The 18,736-nt window shown below is 62.6% G+C and overlaps 1 protein-coding gene across 8 annotated transcripts; it reads left to right on the top strand.

Moving 5' to 3' along the window:
* Positions 1-303: 303 nt before the first annotated feature.
* RNF44 (ring finger protein 44) lies at positions 304-18,330 on the top strand. Of its 8 annotated transcripts, none has more exons than XM_038149732.1 (11): positions 304-475; positions 12,272-12,452; positions 12,846-13,062; positions 13,532-13,699; positions 13,873-14,049; positions 14,235-14,396; positions 14,475-14,599; positions 14,766-14,853; positions 14,991-15,112; positions 15,203-15,302; positions 15,497-18,330. In XM_038149732.1, the coding sequence occupies exons 2-11, from the start codon at positions 12,346-12,348 to the stop codon at positions 15,557-15,559; spliced, it is 1,329 nt and encodes a 442-aa protein (XP_038005660.1). In that variant the 5' UTR covers positions 304-475; positions 12,272-12,345; the 3' UTR covers positions 15,560-18,330. The 8 variants fall into 8 exon arrangements, with proteins under 8 accessions (XP_038005660.1, XP_038005661.1, XP_038005656.1 ...); XM_038149725.1 differs by lacking the exon at positions 304-475 and adding an exon at positions 1,462-4,307; XM_038149731.1 differs by lacking the exon at positions 304-475 and adding an exon at positions 9,517-9,642.
* Positions 18,331-18,736: the final 406 nt, after the last annotated feature.

Below are 18,736 nucleotides of genomic sequence, written 5' to 3'. Positions count from 1 at the left end.
CCATGGTCTAGTTGACATGGTGGTGTTGGGTCACAGCTTGGGCTGCATGATCGCAGCGATCTTCCCCACCCTAACTGGTTCTGTGATTCCCAGATTTCTGTGCCGGTCCCCAGCTCAGTGCGGTGCCGTGGTGCGCTGCCACTTGGAGCATTACGGCCGGGGATTTCAGCGGCGCCGCTCTTGGGCTCATTACGGCAGGAGGCGGCGGGCGCGCCCATCGGCGCGGCGCGGGGGGGGGAGGCGGCGCTGCGCGGGGAGGGGGGGGGCAGCGCGGCGCGGCCGGTTCCATCGGCACGGCGGGCGCGGGGGCGCCATGAGGCGGGGCTGAGGCCGGAGCGGGAGCGGCACCGGGACTGGCACCGGCACCGGGACGGACACGGAGCCCGGCGGGCCCCGCCGCCGCGCCATGCGAGCGGGCTGAGGGGCGGGCAGCGCCGGGGCACGGCACCGAGCGCCGGGGGCGCGCCTCCCGAAGGTACGGGGCGCGGCGGCGGCCGCAGGCCCGGGCTGCGCGGGGCAGGGCCGGGGCACCAGGGGGAGGCGGCGGGCAGGGCCCGGGGCTGGGGGAAGGGGGAAGGGCAGCCCCGGGGCAGCGGGACGGGCAGGGCGGCGGGCAGGGCCCAGAGCGATGGGGCGGATGCAGGGCTGCGCGGCCCGGTGCGGCGGGCGGAGGAGCGAGCGCGGCCCGGTGCGGCGGGGGCGGCCGGGCCGGGCCCGGTGCGCGGAGGGGGCGGATGGCCGGCGCGGGCGGGGGGTGGCGGCTGCCGGGGCATTGGGGTTCGGGGAAGCGGCCGTGAAGCGCAGCCAGGCCCGGTGCAGCCGCAGGGCGGTGGGAGGAGCCCCCGCAGCTGGGGGAGCCCCGCGGGGACAGGAGGGGCAGCGGGGAGGGAGCCGGAGCGCCGCTGCCCCTGGGGGTGTCCGAGCTGCCCCGGCCGGAGCCCCTTCGTGGGGTGTCCCGCGACCCCGGCCGGGCGGGAGCCGGGGGCTCCTGCTGAGACTGGTTGTCTGGCTTCAGTTGGGGGCTTCTGACGGGCTGTGTCCTCGTCCCGCTGGGCACCTCGCGGTGTCCCGTCCGCCGTTTCCCCGGACCCGGTAAACTGTGCCAGCTCGGGGCAAGCTCCGGTGTGGGATAGGGGACGGCAGGGGAAGTGGTGAAACTCTTCGGAAAGTTGTCCCTGGGGAGGAGGTAGGAAACAAATGAGTCCGAGGTGACGGGGTGGGGGTAGTGGCGCCCGGGGTGGTGGCAGCGGCACAAGCCGTGCTGCCGGCCCGGCAGGATCCGTGCTGGCACCGTGGGCTGTGTGTGGGCCCGTGGCAGCCCTGTCCCACGGAGGACGTGTGGGACCGCGTTGTGGGCAGCTGGGATGCGCTCCAGGGTTTGCTCTCCCGGGCAGGAGTTGAGCTCTGTGGCTAGGCAGGTGCTGTTTCTCCGTCTGGGGACAACCCCTCTTCTCAGGAGCGTGGCTCAGTTTTGTGCCGGTACCTTGTCCACCAGCTCTGCACCGGCCCCGTGCTCCAGCACAGTTGGCTGTGTGCGCCTGCAGCTCCAGACATCATCCCTGTGCTGCCTTCTGGCTGTCCTGTGCCAGTGCCTTGCCCTGTCCCTCTATCACCTGCGCCCATGTCGGCTCTGAAGGCCCAGGACCTCGAGGCACCCCTCGAGTGGGGTCTGGTGCTCCGGGGAGATGCGCAGGGCAGAGCCCGGCGGGGCAGGTGGCTCCCCGGGGCCAGGCAGGAGCCCCGGGAGGAGGAGCAGCTGTCGGAGGAGAGCCGGCTGCGTCTGATGTCACTGCGGTGCATGGTGGGTAATTATGCACGTTGCAATGAAAATAATAAGGCCGGCTCCATAGTGGTGTCTAAAAATACTGCTAATGCGGAGTGCCTGCTGGGCGCCTTTGTTTGTCACCTTTGGGTGTCTGCTCTGGGGCTGGCCGGGTGGTGTCACACCCCTCGAGCACTGGGTTAGGTTTAGCAGGTGAAATGAGGCCCCTCCATCCCCCCCGCACTGGGACACAGTGCCAGTGGAGACAGGGCAGGTGTTGGCATGGGAGCTGAGGCAGGAGGCACCTGTGTGTGTTTGGGAGGCTCCAGTGCCACCTCCCTGCACGCAGCTGTGCAAGGAGTCCTGGTGGGATTGCAAAGCTTTGTTCCCCTAGCCTTGCTTGGAGCTAGGCACTCTCCAAGTGGTGGACAGAAATCTTTCCTGATGTCTCCTGGTGAGTACCAGCTGGTTTGAGGACAGATCAGGATCTGGGCCCTGGTGGTGTGGTCTGTCCATCACTGGCATTGTGTGGCCAGGGCAGAGCTCACCAGAGCTGGGGCTGACGGACCTTCCCTCTGTGGCTGCCACCGTGGTGTGTCCTGGCACTGACAGGACTCAGGCTGTGGCAACGTGCTGCTTTCTGGCTGAGCAAAGGATGGAGGGAGGAAGGGAAATGCACCTGGAACAGAGGGAAATGATGTGATAGGTGCTGGGGAGCACCTGGGTGCTGGCCGAGGGCTGCCCAGCACTTTGATGTCCACTCCGTGGGCTCTGCCTGGATGCTCTCGGTGCAGCTCTGGCTGCTGCTGTGGTCCCTCCATCTGCTGCCAGGCTTTGGAAGCTCCAGCTGCAGTGGAGGGAGAAGCTTGCAGGGGTGGCAAGAGCCATCTGGAGCCTCCTGGCCTGGCAGGGGGAAGGTGTTGTGTGGCAGGGCAGCAGCGGAGGGCTGGGAAGGGCAGGAAATGCTGAGCCCGTGTGCCTGGGTCTCAGTGACGAGCCTCTTCCGCTTTGTGTGCAGGGAGGTCACAGAGGTGGCGGCTGCTCTTGGTTCCCAGCTGGTGCTTGTGGTGGGCTCTGACTCCAGCTGTCAGCTGTGGGAGCTGAGCCTTGTCCCTCTTCACTGGGGAGCAAACAGGGAGATGTCACCCTGCTGGCATGCTGGGCTGCTTCGCCTTTAGGGTCACGGCTGCCTTCTTGGGGCCCTTGCCTGGAGAGGGAGTGTCGCTGCTGCCTCTGCTCTTGCCAGGTGCACATTCCAACCTCTGAAGGCACGCGTGGCAGTGGTGTTCCCCTGAGCAGTGAAACACGCTGTCCCTACCTGCTGCGCTGCGTGACTCCCTTTGGTGAGTGAGGAACAAGGAATGGGGTCGGAGACTTTGTGAATCCCATTGATCCACACCACGGGAGCTGCGTGTTCGCATCTGCCTGTCCAGGACCAGGGCCCTGTGAGGGGAATTGATCAAGCTGTAAAACCTAGAGCCAGCTAATGAAATAGGGACTATAGATTTTTATTTTAAATGGAAGAGAGTTTAGGAGAGATTTAATTATCCTTGGTTGATGGACCTGTTAGAGGAATGAAATAACAGCTGGCAGGTAAGGGCTGGGCTTCATCTTGCAGCACTTTTCTCCCAGGTTGTCTGCAGAACTGCCCAAGTCCTGCCACCCAGGGTAGAGTAGGGAATGATGTAAAGTCACTTGGAGCAGAGTTAGACAGGGTGAAGTCCTGCTTATCCTGCTGGGTGTCCCTGCTTCCTGCTGGGAGTACGTGTGCTGAAATAGCAGAGGGGCTGGTCCTGGGCAATTGGGGCTGGTGTAAGAACAGCTGTCCTTGGTCCCTGGGGTTTGCTGGGGGCCGGTCCTTGTGCCAGTGGATAGCAGAGAGTTCGGGAGCCCTGTGCTCACTGGGTTGTCTCCCTTTTGGTGTCATTTTCCTGGGGCCATGGGCACTGAGCTCTCACTGACGCTCGGGTACCTGCGCAGTGTGTGGAGTTTGTAAAGGAGAGCTGCAGAGCGCTGGGATTTGCTGGGCTCAGCTGTGTGTTGGACACAGGCTGTACCGCTGTCACTACAGCCACTCCTCCTGTGTGCATCCACTCCACTGTCACGTGAGGCCAGCCTCGGGGCACGGCTCGGGAGGTGGTGGTGGCAGGCGGCACGGCGCTGGTTTGGCGCTGGTTTTCGGCAGAAAAGCCTGGCTTCTGGATGCTTTTGGGGCTTTCACCTCTTTATTGAGGAGCTGGGGCATAACATTTTCCCACGATCCCTTGGCTCCCTGCTTGGACCAGTCTGGAGAAGCGTGGTTTGTCACCTGCTGTGTGTGGGTAATTAATTGGCCAAGGGGTTCGTGTACCCACCTTGCAGGCACAGCCTGTAGCGTGCCAGTCTGATGTGTCCAGAGGCTGCTAAACATCCAAGGAAGAGCTGCTGGGGCTGGGGAGCTCTCCCAGAGCCCTCTCCGACATTGATGCAGGAACTTGGGAGAGCCAAGCCCTGAGCCCTGCGGTCATGAAGCTGCATGAGGATGTTGCGTGGCTCCCTGAGACAGGTCAGTTCCAGAGGGGAGCAGTGTGCTGTGCTGTCGCTCACAAGGGTGTTAGGAGAAGCCAGCCTGCTGACTCTGCGCAGCAGAGCTGCACCATGGTGCTTTATCCTTTCCTCCACCCTTGCACCTGCAAGTCCTCAGCATTTCAGGGCAGGAGCTGTTTCCTGGAGGGCACGAGCAGACCATGGGTTCCATGTCCAGTGTGGCATGTCTGGGTTTTCTGCAGTGGGGTGGTTTGGGAGGGCTCCACACTTTGCTCTGTGCGTGGCAGAGGGTGAGGTTGAGCAGTGTCCCCAACAAACAGCACTCGTTGCAGGCCTTGGGAATATTATTTTCTAGCTGCAGGCTGGTCCCTGGAGATCTGCTCTCCCTGGCTTCAGAGCCGTAGTTCTGGGTCTTCCTTGGCTACCTTGGAAAGCAGGATGAAGGTTTTTAGCTCAACCACGAAGAGCAGAGGCCTGCAGTGTGTTAGGAGCTGCTTTCTCTCGGGTGAGCCTGTGTCTTGTGACCCAGGCCTCCGGCATCTCTCGCTGTTGCCCCTGGGGAGGGAGGGCCCACGTTCTGGTCCTTCTTCCCCCAAGCCTGGCAGTGCTGAGGTGCGGTCCCCTCTGGCAGGTTGTCTTTTCCCTGCTGTGCTGGTGGGGCTCCCTAGCTGTATTTGCATTTTGAGACAAGTGTCTTAGTTGGTTTTCTCTCCATGCCTGTGCTTTGGGAAAGTGGTGAACAATAAAAATCCGCCGTTGAGAGCTGTAGCAGAGGTCAGGCAGCTCCTGTGCCCCAGGCTGCTCTCTTGTCACCGCAGTTGTGCTTTGTGCGCGGGGGCTGTCAGCTTGAAAGTCATGTTTTTGCTCTTAAAACCAACCTCAGGCACTGGTGTGGGGTTCTCTGAGTGATGTACGGGGACGTATTGCAGCAAACCTCCTTTGCACTTAGGGTAGTGGTCACTCCCTGTTTCGGTGCATCTTATAAGCAGCCTCTTGGCAAATTTTTAATCAAGGACAAAGGAGGGTAAATGGTTGCTGAAAATCATGAGTTTCTCTGAGCTCCTTTCTGAAAATGATCGTTGCAGGTTGTCGGTGTCCCTGCAGGCTTCTTAAAATGCAAAACAAATCACCCAGCCCAACTTCCTGACTGTCACTAGTGCTTTCAAGAGACACTTCGTTTTGCTGAGTGGTAATGAAACTGCTCTTCGCCATCCACCAGCTCCTGGCTCTGCCTGTATCCCTTTGCAGGAGCTGCTCTGACCGAGCGCAGTGGAGAGCAGTGGGGAAGGTGTCTGGAGCTTGGCCCCTCCTGCCCTCGGCCACTCACTTGGCAGATGCTTTAACACTGTCCACAGCATGTAGACAGCAGGCTGGACTCAGAGAGATGCTTGTGGAGAGGTGGCAGATGAGCTGGGGACTCCAGGGATGCTGTGTGGGGAAGGGAAAGAGGGGTGATCCCTCCTCCCTGTGCTGGCTCTGTCTCAGGAGAGATTTGGTCTGGTTTAGGAAAGGGCTGTCTGAAATGAGAACTAAAAGTGACGGGCAGAGGAGTATGGAGTCCTGAAGAGCAGTGTCTTGGTGTAGGAAAGAAAGGAAGGACCAGGGAGGCTACCCAGGCAGCAGGCTGGGGATGGACATGGTGGCATTCGCTCTTTTCCTCCCACCCATCTGCAACTGAGCTGTGGAAGTGGCTGCTGCAAGATGCCTGGGCAGACAGAGGTGTGTGTAATTCAGCATGCTTCTGTTCAGGGGAGAAGAGGCCACCCAAGAGAGAGGAGGACACAACCCATTCCTTGATGCTGCTGAGCTACAGAGGTGGCCAAGCTGGACTCGGTTGCTGCACCTGCAGCCTTCTGGTCATGCTATTCAGGTTGTGCTGGTGTTTCTAGGGCAAACTAAGGAAGGTGGAGATCTCTGCAGATTATTTGCCCTGTTCTAAGGAAATGAAGGCTTGTTGCAAGCTTACTGTTTATCTGTGTTCACTCTGCTTTGAACTTGCTGGATGGTGTCAGTTGGGGTAGGTGTCAGGTGTGCATGCTGCCTCTGAGGTCTTGGCTTGCTACAGGCTCTGGCTCACGGGGAGGAAGGTGCTGCTAGTTCTCCCTCTGCAGTGCAGCTCAGCCATGCTATTAGACATCAGAGAATCCACGTGGGAGAGATCGACAGGAAACTGGGCGTTATCAGTTCCGCTGCCTGTGCAGCTACTCGCTCCTCATGTCAGCATCCTCCACGTGTGTGTGGCTGGAGGCGTTTGATGGGAGTGCTGTCAGCCCGGGGGTGGCAGTGGGTGGTGTGTGATCATGGCAGAGGCGTCCTGCCTCCACTGCCAGTGAACTCAGCTCCACCGGGCGTGTGGAGCAGGGAGGGAGCTCCTTGCTCCCCCATCTCCATAGTGGAGAAGCGCTTCACCCTGCTGATGTTGGGGTGTCCCATGTCCTCTGGTGCTTTGTTGGGCCATGAACAGGGTAGGGACACTCCTACTGCTCCTCCCTCCATGCAGTCTGAGAGCTTCTGTGTTCTTGGTGACAGTTTCTTCACGCTTTTTTTCTAGGCCCTGGGGGAAAAAAAGAGTAGGATCTGGGACCTCTGTTCTCTCCCTGGACTTGTGTGAGAGGCCCAGGAGAATGTGGAGATGAAGCATTGGCACGCTGAGTGTTGGGAAGAGCACAGGGCAGACCAAGCCTCCAGTGGGAGATGTGCTCTCACCACTGGATCACCCTGGCTAATCCTGTGTCAGACCTGACCTATATATGGGGCGAGGGAGGTGGCATGTCTGTGGCAGCAGATGGTCTCTTAAAGAGCCTGGGCTCAGGGAGACTTCGTCCTGCTGGCCCCTGGCTATCCTGGAGGAAAGGATGGGCCACCTGTCGGCTGTAGAGCATCCAGGTCCAGCCTGAGCAGCTCCTGCACGTAGAGAGCTGTCTAAAGCTTACGGGCTGTCCCACTCACCAGGGGTGTCACAGGTCTCTGTGGCCGCACTGGGATCCCTTGTCCTGGCCCAGAAGCATTGACCAGCCTTACCAGCCTAGCTCTAGCATCCTTTGGCCCCCTCCCATGGCTTTTCAGGCAGAGCTCTGTGCTTGGGGCAGTGTGATGTTGGAGTCTGTGTGCATGGCTGTATCCCTGAGCCAGTGTGGGCAGAGCTGTTTCCGCACAGTCTGATCCTGTGGCTGGATGTGTGGTGCCCATCCTCGCTGGGCACAGCTGTGTGCAGTGTGCCTGTGCCAGGGGAACGATCCAGCCTGGCTGGGCAGGGAGCGTGAGCAGCGTGTGAGCCGTGTTCCATCGATGCCTTCTCCTGATGCCGTCCTGAGGACATCAATAGCTGCTGCCCGCGGGGAAGCTGGCGATGCTGGAGCGGGTATGGAGGGAGTGTCTGCACCGTCTGTGGCCTCTGCCTGCTGCCGCTGCTCTGCCCAGGGTCAGACAAGTGTCCTGCCGGTCTTGTGAAGGTGCAGTGCTGCCTCTGCCCACAAACAATGGCAAGGTCAAAGGACACAGTGCTGTTTTCCTTCTCTTCCCTGTAGTCCCCAGCTCCTGAAGCAAAGAGGCTGTAGTGGAACAGACCTGGAGGGTGGTTGTTCAGGTTTGGGCTGATTCAATCCTTTGGCTCTTCCTGCTGGAGTTCTTGCCCGAGTGCGTGGCTCTGACACCATCATAGGTCTGCCCTGCTGGGCTGCCTTCCTGTCCTGTGTGTCCCCTACCAAGGGGACAGAAGCAGTTGGCCGTGGTGCTACTGACAGTCATGGTAGAGGGATCTTGCCCCAGAGTGCTCTGTGTCCCAGAGGAGCCTTGGGCCTGGTGTAGTTCCTCCTGCACGTCTGGATTTGGGGTGAAGAGGTGAGAGCCTTGGGAAGGGCCTGAAGGGACCTGGGCACAGGGCTGGAATCGAGCAAAGCTGAATCCGACTGCAACGAGCTACTGAATTGTTAAATCGTCAATCTGAGGTTTTCTTTGAAAGGGGTGATGCTACAAATTAATTAGCTCCCTTTTGGTTGTTAGCACTTTAAAGCCCAGCTGTCAGGGGAGGGCTGGTTTATAGGCATTACATCAGGGCTGCCGGCTGGCTCGCTCGCCTACCTGGGAATTTCTAAGTGTGCGTTGTAACCGGGGGAAATTTGGCTCGGATGCAGCATCTGGCGCTCAGTGAAGCTGCTGCGATGCACTGTCCGAGCACGGGGATTTGACTGGTGCCTGAGCGGTGCTGCTGGGGCACACGGGGAGCCGCTGGCTCGGCCTGTCGGCGTGCAGCTCCCGGGGAGCCGCTGGCTCGGCCTGTCGGCGTGCAGCTCCCGGGGAGCCGCTGGCTCGGCCTGTCGGCGTGCAGCTCCCGGGGAGCCGCTGGCTCGGCCTCTCGGCGTGCAGCTCTCGGCGTTAGCCACCAGCCGGGTGACTCGCTCAGGTGAGCTGGAGGTGTGCAGATGGTCCGAGTAGTTCCTGCTTCTTGCTTAATTAATGTGAGAGAATATGAGGCTTTTCTGAAGCAAAAGGGGCTTTGCTGGTGCATAAAAGTTTGAACTGGCCACAGATGCCCTGGGAGAGCCGTCGGTGCGGGCAAAGGGTTCGATGTCCTAAGCGGAACGGGAGTAGCTCCTCCATGCTCCCGTCCGAGTGTGGAAGGTGGAGGGGAGCCGAGCCTCTGCTTCCCCGCCCCCGGGCTTTTCTGCCCACCAGCACAGAGGCACGGCGGCTTCCGGGAACACGGAGCTGCCAGCCCGGTGAGCACGGGCCCGCGCTGTGATGCGGGGGCACGGCCGCAGGTACCGTGCCACCAGCCTTAAGGCCTGTCCCGGCGGGGCGAGTAGCGGCACCGGGCCGCTTAGGAAGGGCGGTGGGTGCCCGGTGCCCTCGGCTGTGGGCCCGCCCCGGTGGCTCCGGACGGGGGTCGCTGCCCCGCGTGGCGGCCCCGCGCTCCAAGATGGCTGCGGACCGTGACACGCCTGGTCACGTGGGACGCGCGCGCGCCGCGCCGCCCCCCCCCCCCCCCCCCCGGTGCCCCCGGCCGCCCCCCTCTGTCCCCCCCCGCGCCAGCCGCGCGCGCCCCCGGTGCCCCCGCGCGCTGCGACTCGGCCCGGTGCGCCCCGCTGCTTCTTAAAGGGACACGCACCCCCCGCGCGCCCCGGCCCGCCGCGGCCGCCCCGCGCCGCGGAAAACAAAGAGGCACCGGAAACAGCGGCGGCGGGGAGGGGGCCGGCCCGGCGGGAGGCGGGCGGGAGGGAGGGAGGGGAGGGCCGCCGGCGGGCCGGCGGGGGGGGGCAGGCCCGGGCCCGGCGTCGGCGAACAAAGAGCGGCGGGAGGGAGGGGGCGGGGGCGCCGCAGCGGCACCGGAGCGGCGGCCCAGGCCATCGGTGCAGGTACGTGCGGGCCGGGGGGGGCGGGAGCGGGGCGGGGGCGGGGGCCGCCCCCCGGACCCCCGACGGCACCTGCCCCGGGCGGCGGCGGCGGGGTCCGGCGGCCGCCTTTGTTATTGCTTTTGTTTGGCGCCGAGCACATGGCCCCGGAGCGGCCGCTCTTAAAGCCACAGATTCGCACCGGCATCGGCGGGGCTCCGCGGCGGGGGGCGCGGGCTGGGGTGCGCTCCCGGCTGCCGGTGGCCGCGGTTCCTCCCCGGGGTGCTGCACGGTGGGGCGCTCCGTCGGTGCGCTCCGGGATGTGCTGCTCGCCCCGCCGTGCGCCGCCGTCCCGGACACCGAAGGTCGGGTTCGGGTCGGGTTCGGGTCGGATCTGGGGGTGGGGGTGGGAGTCGGGGTCGGCCTTCCGAAGGGGCTGCCGGTGCGGCGGGGCCAGCGGTGACCCCGCTCCCGGGGGAGCTGCCGGCGCCCGCCCGGGAACGGCGGGGAGGGGGCTACGGGGGAGCTCGGGGTGCCGGGTCGGAGCCGGCGGTGGGTGGCAGCGGGGTGGCAGGACCCCCAGGGCGGGCGGCTCCCCCGGCAGCCCCGGAGCCCGGCTCTGCCCGAGCAGATGGCACCGGGCGTGAGCGCTGGCGCGCTGCTAACTTTGTTCTCGGCGGGGCTCGGGAGCCGCCTCCCTCCGCCCCTCCGAGGGGCTGCGGGACCGCGATCCCCTTCGTTTCGGAGCTGCGGTGCCCTCCGCGGGGTCACGGTCACCCTGCTCGGCGTGGCCGCTGGCTTCCAGCCACGGGTGCGGAGGGAGCCGGGTGTGCCCGCTTGGGACAGGAGGGTGGGTACCTTACGGGTGCTGCTTGTGGCAGGACGAGGCAGGACGAGGGCCGGGCCAGCGCCGTCCCGCAAGTCGGGGATGCCGTCCTGGGGTTCCAGGAGTGCAGGCAGCCCTCTGCTCTGGGTGTCCCAGGAACAGGTGAGCCCCTGTATGGCTTCAGTGTTCCTCTGTGGACGTGCTGCCCATCCCCAAGCCCATTGCTGGTGGTGCCTGGTCTGGAAGGTGCCTGCTGGATCACACAGGGCCTTGGCACCACATGTGCTCCGAGGGTGAGGATGTGGAACTGGAAGCAGTAACACCTCAGGGAGGCTTCTCCAGAGTGGGGCTGAACCTCAGTTATTGCTGCATTCTGGCTCCCAGCCCACTCAAGGGCATATTGCAGCCGGGCAGAGCTTCAAGGTGGGCAGAATAAACTCCCTGTGGAAGGAATCTCCTGGTCAGGCACCTTCCCTGGTGACGATCCCCCTTCCCTGGTGACGATCACAGACAGGTTCTGGGAGGGCTCAGCTTGTGGCTTTTGCTTTTCTTCTTCCTTTTTCCAACCAAAACAAAGAGAGAAATTTGCTTTCAGCTTCCACAGTAGTGTGGAAGATGAAGGTGAGGTTAAGAAGAGACGTGTGTGTGGCACAGGACTTGTCCCAGTGGTTGTTGATACCCATCACCCAGAAGTGACATTGCAGCTTCTCTCTGCTGGGATGAGATCCCCCTGCTGAGCAGCATTCCCCGGGCTCCAGGTCCCCGGGGTGTCTTTCCTGTCCCGGGTGTGTCTTTGCCATGGGCCCTGAGGAGGAGGTGGAGCTGAAGAAGGTTGGGGGGCACCTCACCAGCCTGCAGTGAGCTGGATTTAGGGGCGTGTGGGCTGTGGTGCCAAGCCATGGCTCCTGCCGTGTGCTGGCCTGATGCTGTGGAAGCTGAAGGAAGCTGGGCAATGGAAGGGTACCCAGGGAGGATCTTGGATACACACGGAGCCAAGGAAGGCCGTTTTGGGACCTGGGAAAGCAGAGCCTGGGGAAGCCCAGCCCCAAATGCAGATGTCTCCTCTGTGCAGTGCCAGGCTTTGCTGGGGCTGAGGGGTCGAGCTGTGTTCTGGGAAGGGCCTCTGGTGCAGGAGCACCAGTCGGGCTGGGTGCAGGAGGGGAGATGGGGCAGGGCCAGGGCAGTGCTCCCACTGTCCCACTGCCTTGGGGAGTATCTGTGGGAGCAGAGCTGCCTCCCTGGCTTCAGCACAGCTCATGCTTGTCCCCTGCTCTGTGGGGATCTGTGGCTGCACCCTGTTTGCAGCAGGGAGTTGACAGAAGGGCCATGAGCCCTGCTGCCACCACCAGCCCTTGCGCCGCTCCTGGGGTAGCAGTGTCACTCCAGAGTAGAATGTGCAGGAGCTCAGCAACAAAGAGCACCCTCCAGAGCAGCATCAGAGACCTGCTGGAAACTCCCCATGCCATGCTTAGGCTCCCTGTTGGCCGGTGAGCAGGCTGGGATGCTGCCACAGCCACAGGGCTCTTCATCACTTTCTTTCCTCTGTGCCAAAAATAAGTCTTTCTCTCTCTCTTTCTGTCTCTCTCTCTGTGTTGTGCATGGGAGGTGACTCTGGCCATGAAGTGGAGGAACAGTAACAAGGGAGTTGGGGACAGGCTCTTCCTAGCCCCTCTCAGGGCCATATCCAGCCCCAGGAGATGGGGTGGGTGCAGCTCTAGGTGGAGGAGCAGCAAGAGCTCCAGCTGTCAGCACCCCCATCCTTGTGAGGATGGAGCAGCAGCCTGAGTGGTGGCGGGACAGTGCCATGACCCGCTGTCCCTCTTGCAGAGTTCAAGGTGCTGCTGTCTTGCCCTGCCTGGAGCCTGAGGTCCCGTGTGCCCATCCGCCTCCCGACGTCACCAATGCGACCATGGGAACTGGCAGTGAATAGGCGGCCGCCCTCTGCCCCTTTTGCCCAGCGCCGTTTCTCGGGGGGACCCTGCAGCAGCCCCGACCACCTCCGGCGAAGGTACGGGCTGCAGGGTGGTGTGGAGCCCCGTCCCCTGTGGCACGTGGGGTCGTGGGGCCGGTTCTCTGGTCCTGCCAGGGCAAGGCACCGGCTCCCAGTGGGGCTTGGGGGGACGTTGACAGGGAAGCACATCCACCTGGCCCAAATGAGGGGTCCTCGGGGAGCAGGGGTCCTTTTTGTGCTGCGGACACGGAGAGGGCACTTGCAGGGTGAGCGGAGAAGCTGGTTCTGGAGCTGTCCAGCCCGATGTGGCCTGGCACAATGCCCTGAGCATCTCACCCTGGGCACTGGGCTGGCACTGATCCTCCTGTAGCCATCCTGCCTGGGGCTGTGGTGCCCCTCTGGCCTGGGGGGTCACTCCTGCTCTGTTTCTCTCCTGCGCTGGCCCCACAGCCCCTCTGCCAGGCGTCAGTGGGGACGACGCGATCGACCTCTGGCAACCCTGCTGGGCCAGGATGAGCCCCAGGTGCACCCTGCCTTCCCCCAGCAGCCGCACATCCCTGTAGATGAGCCCCGCGCCTACGCTCTTCCCAGCACGCCGCCACGAATGCTTCACCCAGCCGCTCACCCACCCCACCAGAACCCATTCATGGTGGATCTGCATGACCAGGTAGGTGCTGCAGCCCCCACTCCACTCCTAAATGTCATCCTGTGGTGTTCCTCGGGCTGTTGTCTGGAGTGGTGACACGTCCTTGGGTCCCCTCTGGCCACTTGCTGCTGGGATCACCCAGCCCTGAGCCTGCTGGTGCTCTGATTCTCTAAGATTTAAATCTTGGGGTCCCTCTGCCTTCTGGGTATGTCCAGGGTGGTCCCTGCTCCCAGGGGCTGGGCACAGTCCCCTTGTAGTGACACAGTCCCACAGTCCCCATGTGCCAACTGTCATCATAATCAATGGTGATGGATTGGTGATGTGTTGGAAGCTGTGTCAGCCTGTCTTTGTGGAGGAAAGAAGGGCTCAAAACTCCCTCAAGTTGAGCCCTCACTCAGCCCGTTCCTCTGGCCACACCAGCAGGATGGGAGTGCCAGGTGTTTTGTGCCAGTGCTGAGTGCCCAGCGCTCTGCTATCACCTTGTCCTTAGGTGCACCAGGGACCTGTCCCTCTCTCCTACACGGTTACCACCGTAACGACGCAAGGCTTCCCCATCCACGCCGGCCAGCACATCCCTGGGTGCAGCACCCAGCAGCTCCCAGCATGCTCAGTGATGTTCAGCGGACAGCACTACCCGCTCTGCTGCCTCCCACCCCCGGTGAGTCACAGCGGGGGACGCCTGGGGACAGCCTGGGCCGTGAGTGCCCAGAGGTCGTGTGGGTACCCACACCCACTGTAGTGCAAGTTTCTGGGAGCACGGGGTCTTTTGGAGGCTCTGGGGAGGGGGCAGGGGTACCTGACCCTTGTTTTTCTCTCTGTCTCTCCCTGCAGCTGATTCAGGCATGTGCCATGCAACAACTTCCCGTCTCCTACCAGACATTCCCCCCCATCATCTCCAGCGACCATTACATCCTGCACCCGCCCCCGCCACCAGTGCCCCCCCACCAGCCGCCCCACATGGCCCCCCTGGGGCAGTTCGTACCTCTCCAAGCCCAGCATCCACGTATGGTGAGTTGGGGTGGAGGGACAGGCTGGGGACGTGATGCACCCAGCACCTTGGGGTCTTGTCCTTCTGCAGTCCCTGTGGGTCTAAGCTGGGGGTGGTGGGCAGGGTGCCCAGGGTGCCTCTGTCTTCATAGCGTCGGGGAGGTGTAATTTGGGATGCTCCTCCCAGCCTAACTCTTTCCCCACAGCCTCTGCAGAGGATAGACAATGACGTGGACCTGCGAGGGGAGCAGCACCCCATCGCAGGCTTCACGTACCCTCCGTCTCACCACGCTCCCACGCTGTCGCCCTCCATGCCGCTGCATTACCTCCCCCACGACCCGCTGCACCAAGAACTGCCATTTGGCGTGGTGAGTCCCCGTCCTGGGGAGGGGTTGGGGACGCTGTGGGGGCTGGCATGACTCTGAGTGCCCCATCTCTCCCTGCAGCCATACCCCCACATGATGCCCCGGCGGCTGAACACCCAGCGGTACCGGCTGCAACAGGCGCTGCCCCCACCGCCGCCCCCTCCGCCGCCTCCTCCGTACTATCCGAGCTTCCTGCCCTATTTCCTGTGAGTACTGCTGGGGATATTCGAGGATGTCTAGGGCAGGGGTGGCACTGTGGATGGGGGGCCACAGCGGCATTGTGTTGGCACAGGGGGCTCTGCCCCCAGGGGGTGCCAGGGTGGACGTTGGGGTTTGCGGCCCCATGCTGACTGCCCTGTCCTTCCCCCCCAGTTCTATGCTTCCTGTGTCGCCAACGGCCGTGGGCCCCACGATCAGCTTAGACCTGGACGTGGATGATGTGGAGATGGAGAATTACGAGGTGAGTCTGCTTGGCTTCCTCACAGTGATGGGAGAGCTGGGGGGGTTTGCTGATTGCTCTGCTGGGAGGGAGAAGCCTGGAGGGGTGCTGTGCCAGAGCAGGAGGTGAGCTGAGCCGGCCTCTGCATCTCCCTCTAGGCACTGCTGAACTTGGCCGAGCGGCTGGGAGAGGCCAAGCCACGGGGACTCACCAAAGCAGACATCGAGCACCTCCCGTCCTACCGCTTCAACCCCGAGAGCCACCAGTCTGAGCAGACCCTGTGAGTGAGCTCGGGGGGCACATGGGGGGCCTGGTGGGGATCGGGGGCCGTGGCTGGCAGCAGGGCTGTACTGATGGCTGCTTCCCCCAGGTGCGTCGTGTGCTTCAGCGACTTCGAGGCCCGGCAGCTTCTCCGCGTCCTGCCCTGCAACCACGAGTTCCATGCCAAGTGTGTCGACAAATGGTTAAAGGTACTGCCTCGTGCCTGCTCTGGGGAGCTGGGGGGCTTCTTGGGGTGCTCTGGGTATGGGGCGCTGCCTTTTGGGTGGCCTCAGTGCTCTGCATGCACTGGGAGCTGGGGTCGAGCACTGTGCAGGGCTGGATGAGCCTTTCCTGGGCCGTGGTTCCAGCCTTGCTCACTTGCCCCGTCTCTGGCTGCCTGCAGGCGAACCGCACGTGCCCGATCTGCCGGGCGGACGCGTCGGAGGTGCAGCGGGAGGCGGACTGAGGCTGGCGGGCGCTGTGCCGCACAATTCGCTAGAGGACAAGGACGCCGGGCTGGGGCGGGGGCCGCTGCCCGCTGCTGGGGCCTGACCCTGCGCTTACCCCCCCTCCCCAAAGCCTCTCCTCGGATGTGGTGAGCATTGAGCAGTCTGGGCTCCCGGCCAGCCCTCCTCCTCCCCGCCGGGGCACGGACTCAGCCGGACGCCTGCCCGCTGCGCTCCCAGGGCCCCGAATCGTGTTGTGCTGGAGGCGGGAGGTGCGTGGCCGTGCCCTCTGCGCTCCAAAGACGCTGTTGTTGCTCCATCACTTTCCAGGTCTTTGTACTCTCCTAGGGAATTAGTGGTTTTTCCCTTTGTCACTATTTTTTTTTTTTTTTTACGACAGTTTTTTTCCCCCTCGTTTCCTTTTAATTTCCGTCATGTTTTTGGTTCCTTGGCCGTTTGCCCTAGGGGCACGCAGGCGGCTCCTCCCCTCGGCGTTTCTCTCGGAGGACGCGGGGAGGAGAGAGGAGGGAGCGCTGCGGGTTTGATGCCGGCAGCACCCCGGCCCCGGGGACAGCCGGAGGAGGTGGCTGGCAGAGCGTGGCCAAGGTGGGACACCAGCAACCCCGCGGCGCGGCTGGGGCAGAAAGGCAGGAACACAGGAATGCCTCTGTCCCCGCTCCTGTGCGCAGCCTGGCACGGCCTCTCTCCTGCCTCGGCTGCCCTGGGGAGCCCCAGAGGGCTGTGGCTGCTTGGGGTGTTTCACCAGTGGGAGGACGGTGCTGGCGCAGCCCTGGCCCCCTCTCCCTGTTCATTCCCCTGTGCCTGGCCAGCGCAGCTCCCGGGGCCGGGCCGTGTGGCATCCCGCAAGGCAGCCAAGCTTGAGGAGGGGACACCGACCCCGTCCCTAGGGCTTTGGGCACGCGGTGTCCCCGGTGTGCTGCCCGGCCCCTGGCTCCTGCTCGTATCTGTGTCCCGACGACGTAAATCAAGGTAGCCCCGTGCCCCGTCCTGCTGGCTGGACGGCGCGGTTTCCCCGCCGTGGGCAGCGAGGGGCCGGCTGGGCTGCGGCCCCCAGCGCGGGGGGGTTTTATTCATAACTTCGTGGAGTATTTTCAGTGCTACCCTGGCCTCGGCCCGGCTGGTGCGGGGGAAGCTGTGAGCGGTCCCCTTGCCACCGTATCCCCGCTGCCCTTGCAGGCGCCGGGGGAGAAGCCGCCACGCCGCCGCCCGGCTCCATCAATCCCGCGTGGCCGTTGTTTTGCATGATTAATTAGCGAGGAGGGTGACGGGAGGCGGTGGCAGGGGTGGTGGTGAGAGCACCGCCCTCCCCTCCCGGCGCGTCGCTGACGCCTGGGAGCTTCCGAGCGGACGCCAGCCCTATGTAAATGTTCACAAATATGCATGCATGTCTGACCAGCTTGGAACGTGGTCTTGGCTACGTCTAGCCGGCTGTGGGGTGAGGGGGGTGGGGAGAGGGGTTTTTGTGCTCAGCTGATACTGCCATGCACTGTACTGCACATGTCCGCAACGCCACAGCAGGACCGTGAGACTTTCAGGGCCGTCCCCGCGGGGTCCGCGCCCGCGGCGGCGGCGTGTGCAAGGGACCGGGGTGGGAGGGGGCGGCTCCCCGCGGGGCGGGGGGCAGGCGCGGGGCTGGCCCCGGCGGTGGCTCGGCCGGGTGCGAGGTGAGGGGCCGCGCCCGGCACGTGGGTGGGCACGGTGGCGTTCCCCGCGCCCAGGGCCGGAGGGCAGTGCCAGCCACCGCTGGGCCGGCCCCGGACGCTGCCCGGTCGGGCGCGGGGGGGCGGCGAGCGGTTGTGGGGGGCTACGGGCCGGCTCCCCCTCGCCGCCCTTTCCCACCTCTCCGGCGGCCAGCATCGAGGCCGAGGGCCCCGGCCCGGCGCCACCCGCTCCGCCGCGGCACGGGCGCCGGCACCGCTGGGCTCGGTGCCCCTTGGGCAGGACCCCGGCCCCTTCCCCGTCCCTCACTCAGTGACAGATAACCAAAGGAGTCCCCGGCTTCGCGCCCCCGGAGACGCCCCCTCCTCCCCTCCCGCCCTCGCGGTGCCCAGGGAGCCAGGAAAGCCTTACGGTCCTTTGACGGCGACTCGAAAGCTCACAGCTCGTGTGCTGCAGAATTTATTCCAATGAGCAGCTAAAAGTATCATTTAAAAAAAAAATAACAAAAAGAAAAAACGACAAAAAAAATACTAAAAAACAATTATTTAGGGTGTTTGTGATTGCTGACTGCGCTGTAGATACCACTGTTTACCAATGAATTCCTGTGGTGGGATAGTGGACTGTTTACTGTTCTATTATACCAGTCCCCGGGCCCTCCGGTGGGACCCCCGCGTTCCCCGCGGCTCCCCGGAAGGTGCTAGGACGTGTGTTCTGTGTTAGAAAGTTTTTATATATATATATATATATATAAATATATATATATAATTTTTTTTGCTCTGTTACTTGCACATTTTACAGTTACCTCATTTTTCCCATGTATGTATTTGAAAAAAGGCTAATATATAGAAAAAAAAGGTTCTTAAAGCTCTAAAAGTGTTTGTTTTTTTCCATTCCATTGGAATCATATTGGTTTTGTAGCATTTAACATAACTAGTATGTTGTATTATATATATGTGTATTATACTGATTGAAATTTTTAACAGATTTGTACTTTTTTTAAAATGAAAGTTGCTAGTTCTGCTTGACCAAGTAGTGCAATCATTATTTTTTTTAATGTTGTGGCTGATTTTGAGAGGGATATTCACTAATAAATGTATGATGTATACCAACACGCCGGGCCCAGCTCGTCTCCATGGGGGCTTGAGGGGAAGAGCGGGGGCCAGCGGTGGGAAGGAGCTGCCACGGCTGGAAGGGCCTGGAGAGAGGCTGGGAGGAGAGCCCGAGGGGGGCAGCAGGGGCTGCTTTGCCCCAGCAGGATCTGGTTTTGAGCAGCACCACATGCCCCCTCCTTCTCACCCAGCGACCCCTCACAGCTTGCACAGAGATGGGAAATTGCTCCTGGCTGCTATCCCGGGACAGCAGAGCTCCCTGGGTGGCTCCAGCCACAGCAGTGGAACACCTTCCACCTCTCCTCCATCCCAGCCCTCCAGCATTCCCATGCTGGGCCAGGGAAGAGGCTGAGGCCGTGTTCCTGCCCATAGCAGAGCGCTTTGAGATTCCTTCCACCCCCAACCAGG

Source organism: Motacilla alba, chromosome 13 (assembly GCF_015832195.1).
Source record: "Motacilla alba alba isolate MOTALB_02 chromosome 13, Motacilla_alba_V1.0_pri, whole genome shotgun sequence".
Classification (NCBI taxonomy): Eukaryota; Metazoa; Chordata; class Aves; order Passeriformes; family Motacillidae; genus Motacilla; species Motacilla alba.
This window is presented reverse-complemented; position numbering and strand designations above follow the sequence as displayed.

Coding starts and splice junctions, on each gene's coding strand:
- RNF44 (XM_038149725.1), top strand. CDS start 4,268: ATGAAGCTGCATGAGGATGTTGCGTGGCTCCCTGAGACAG. Junction 4,308..12,271: donor TGCGTGGCTCCCTGAGACAG/GTCAGTTCCAGA, acceptor TCCCTCTTGCAG/AGTTCAAGGTGCTGCTGTCT. Junction 13,700..13,872: donor TCTGCTGCCTCCCACCCCCG/GTGAGTCACAGC, acceptor CTCTCCCTGCAG/CTGATTCAGGCATGTGCCAT.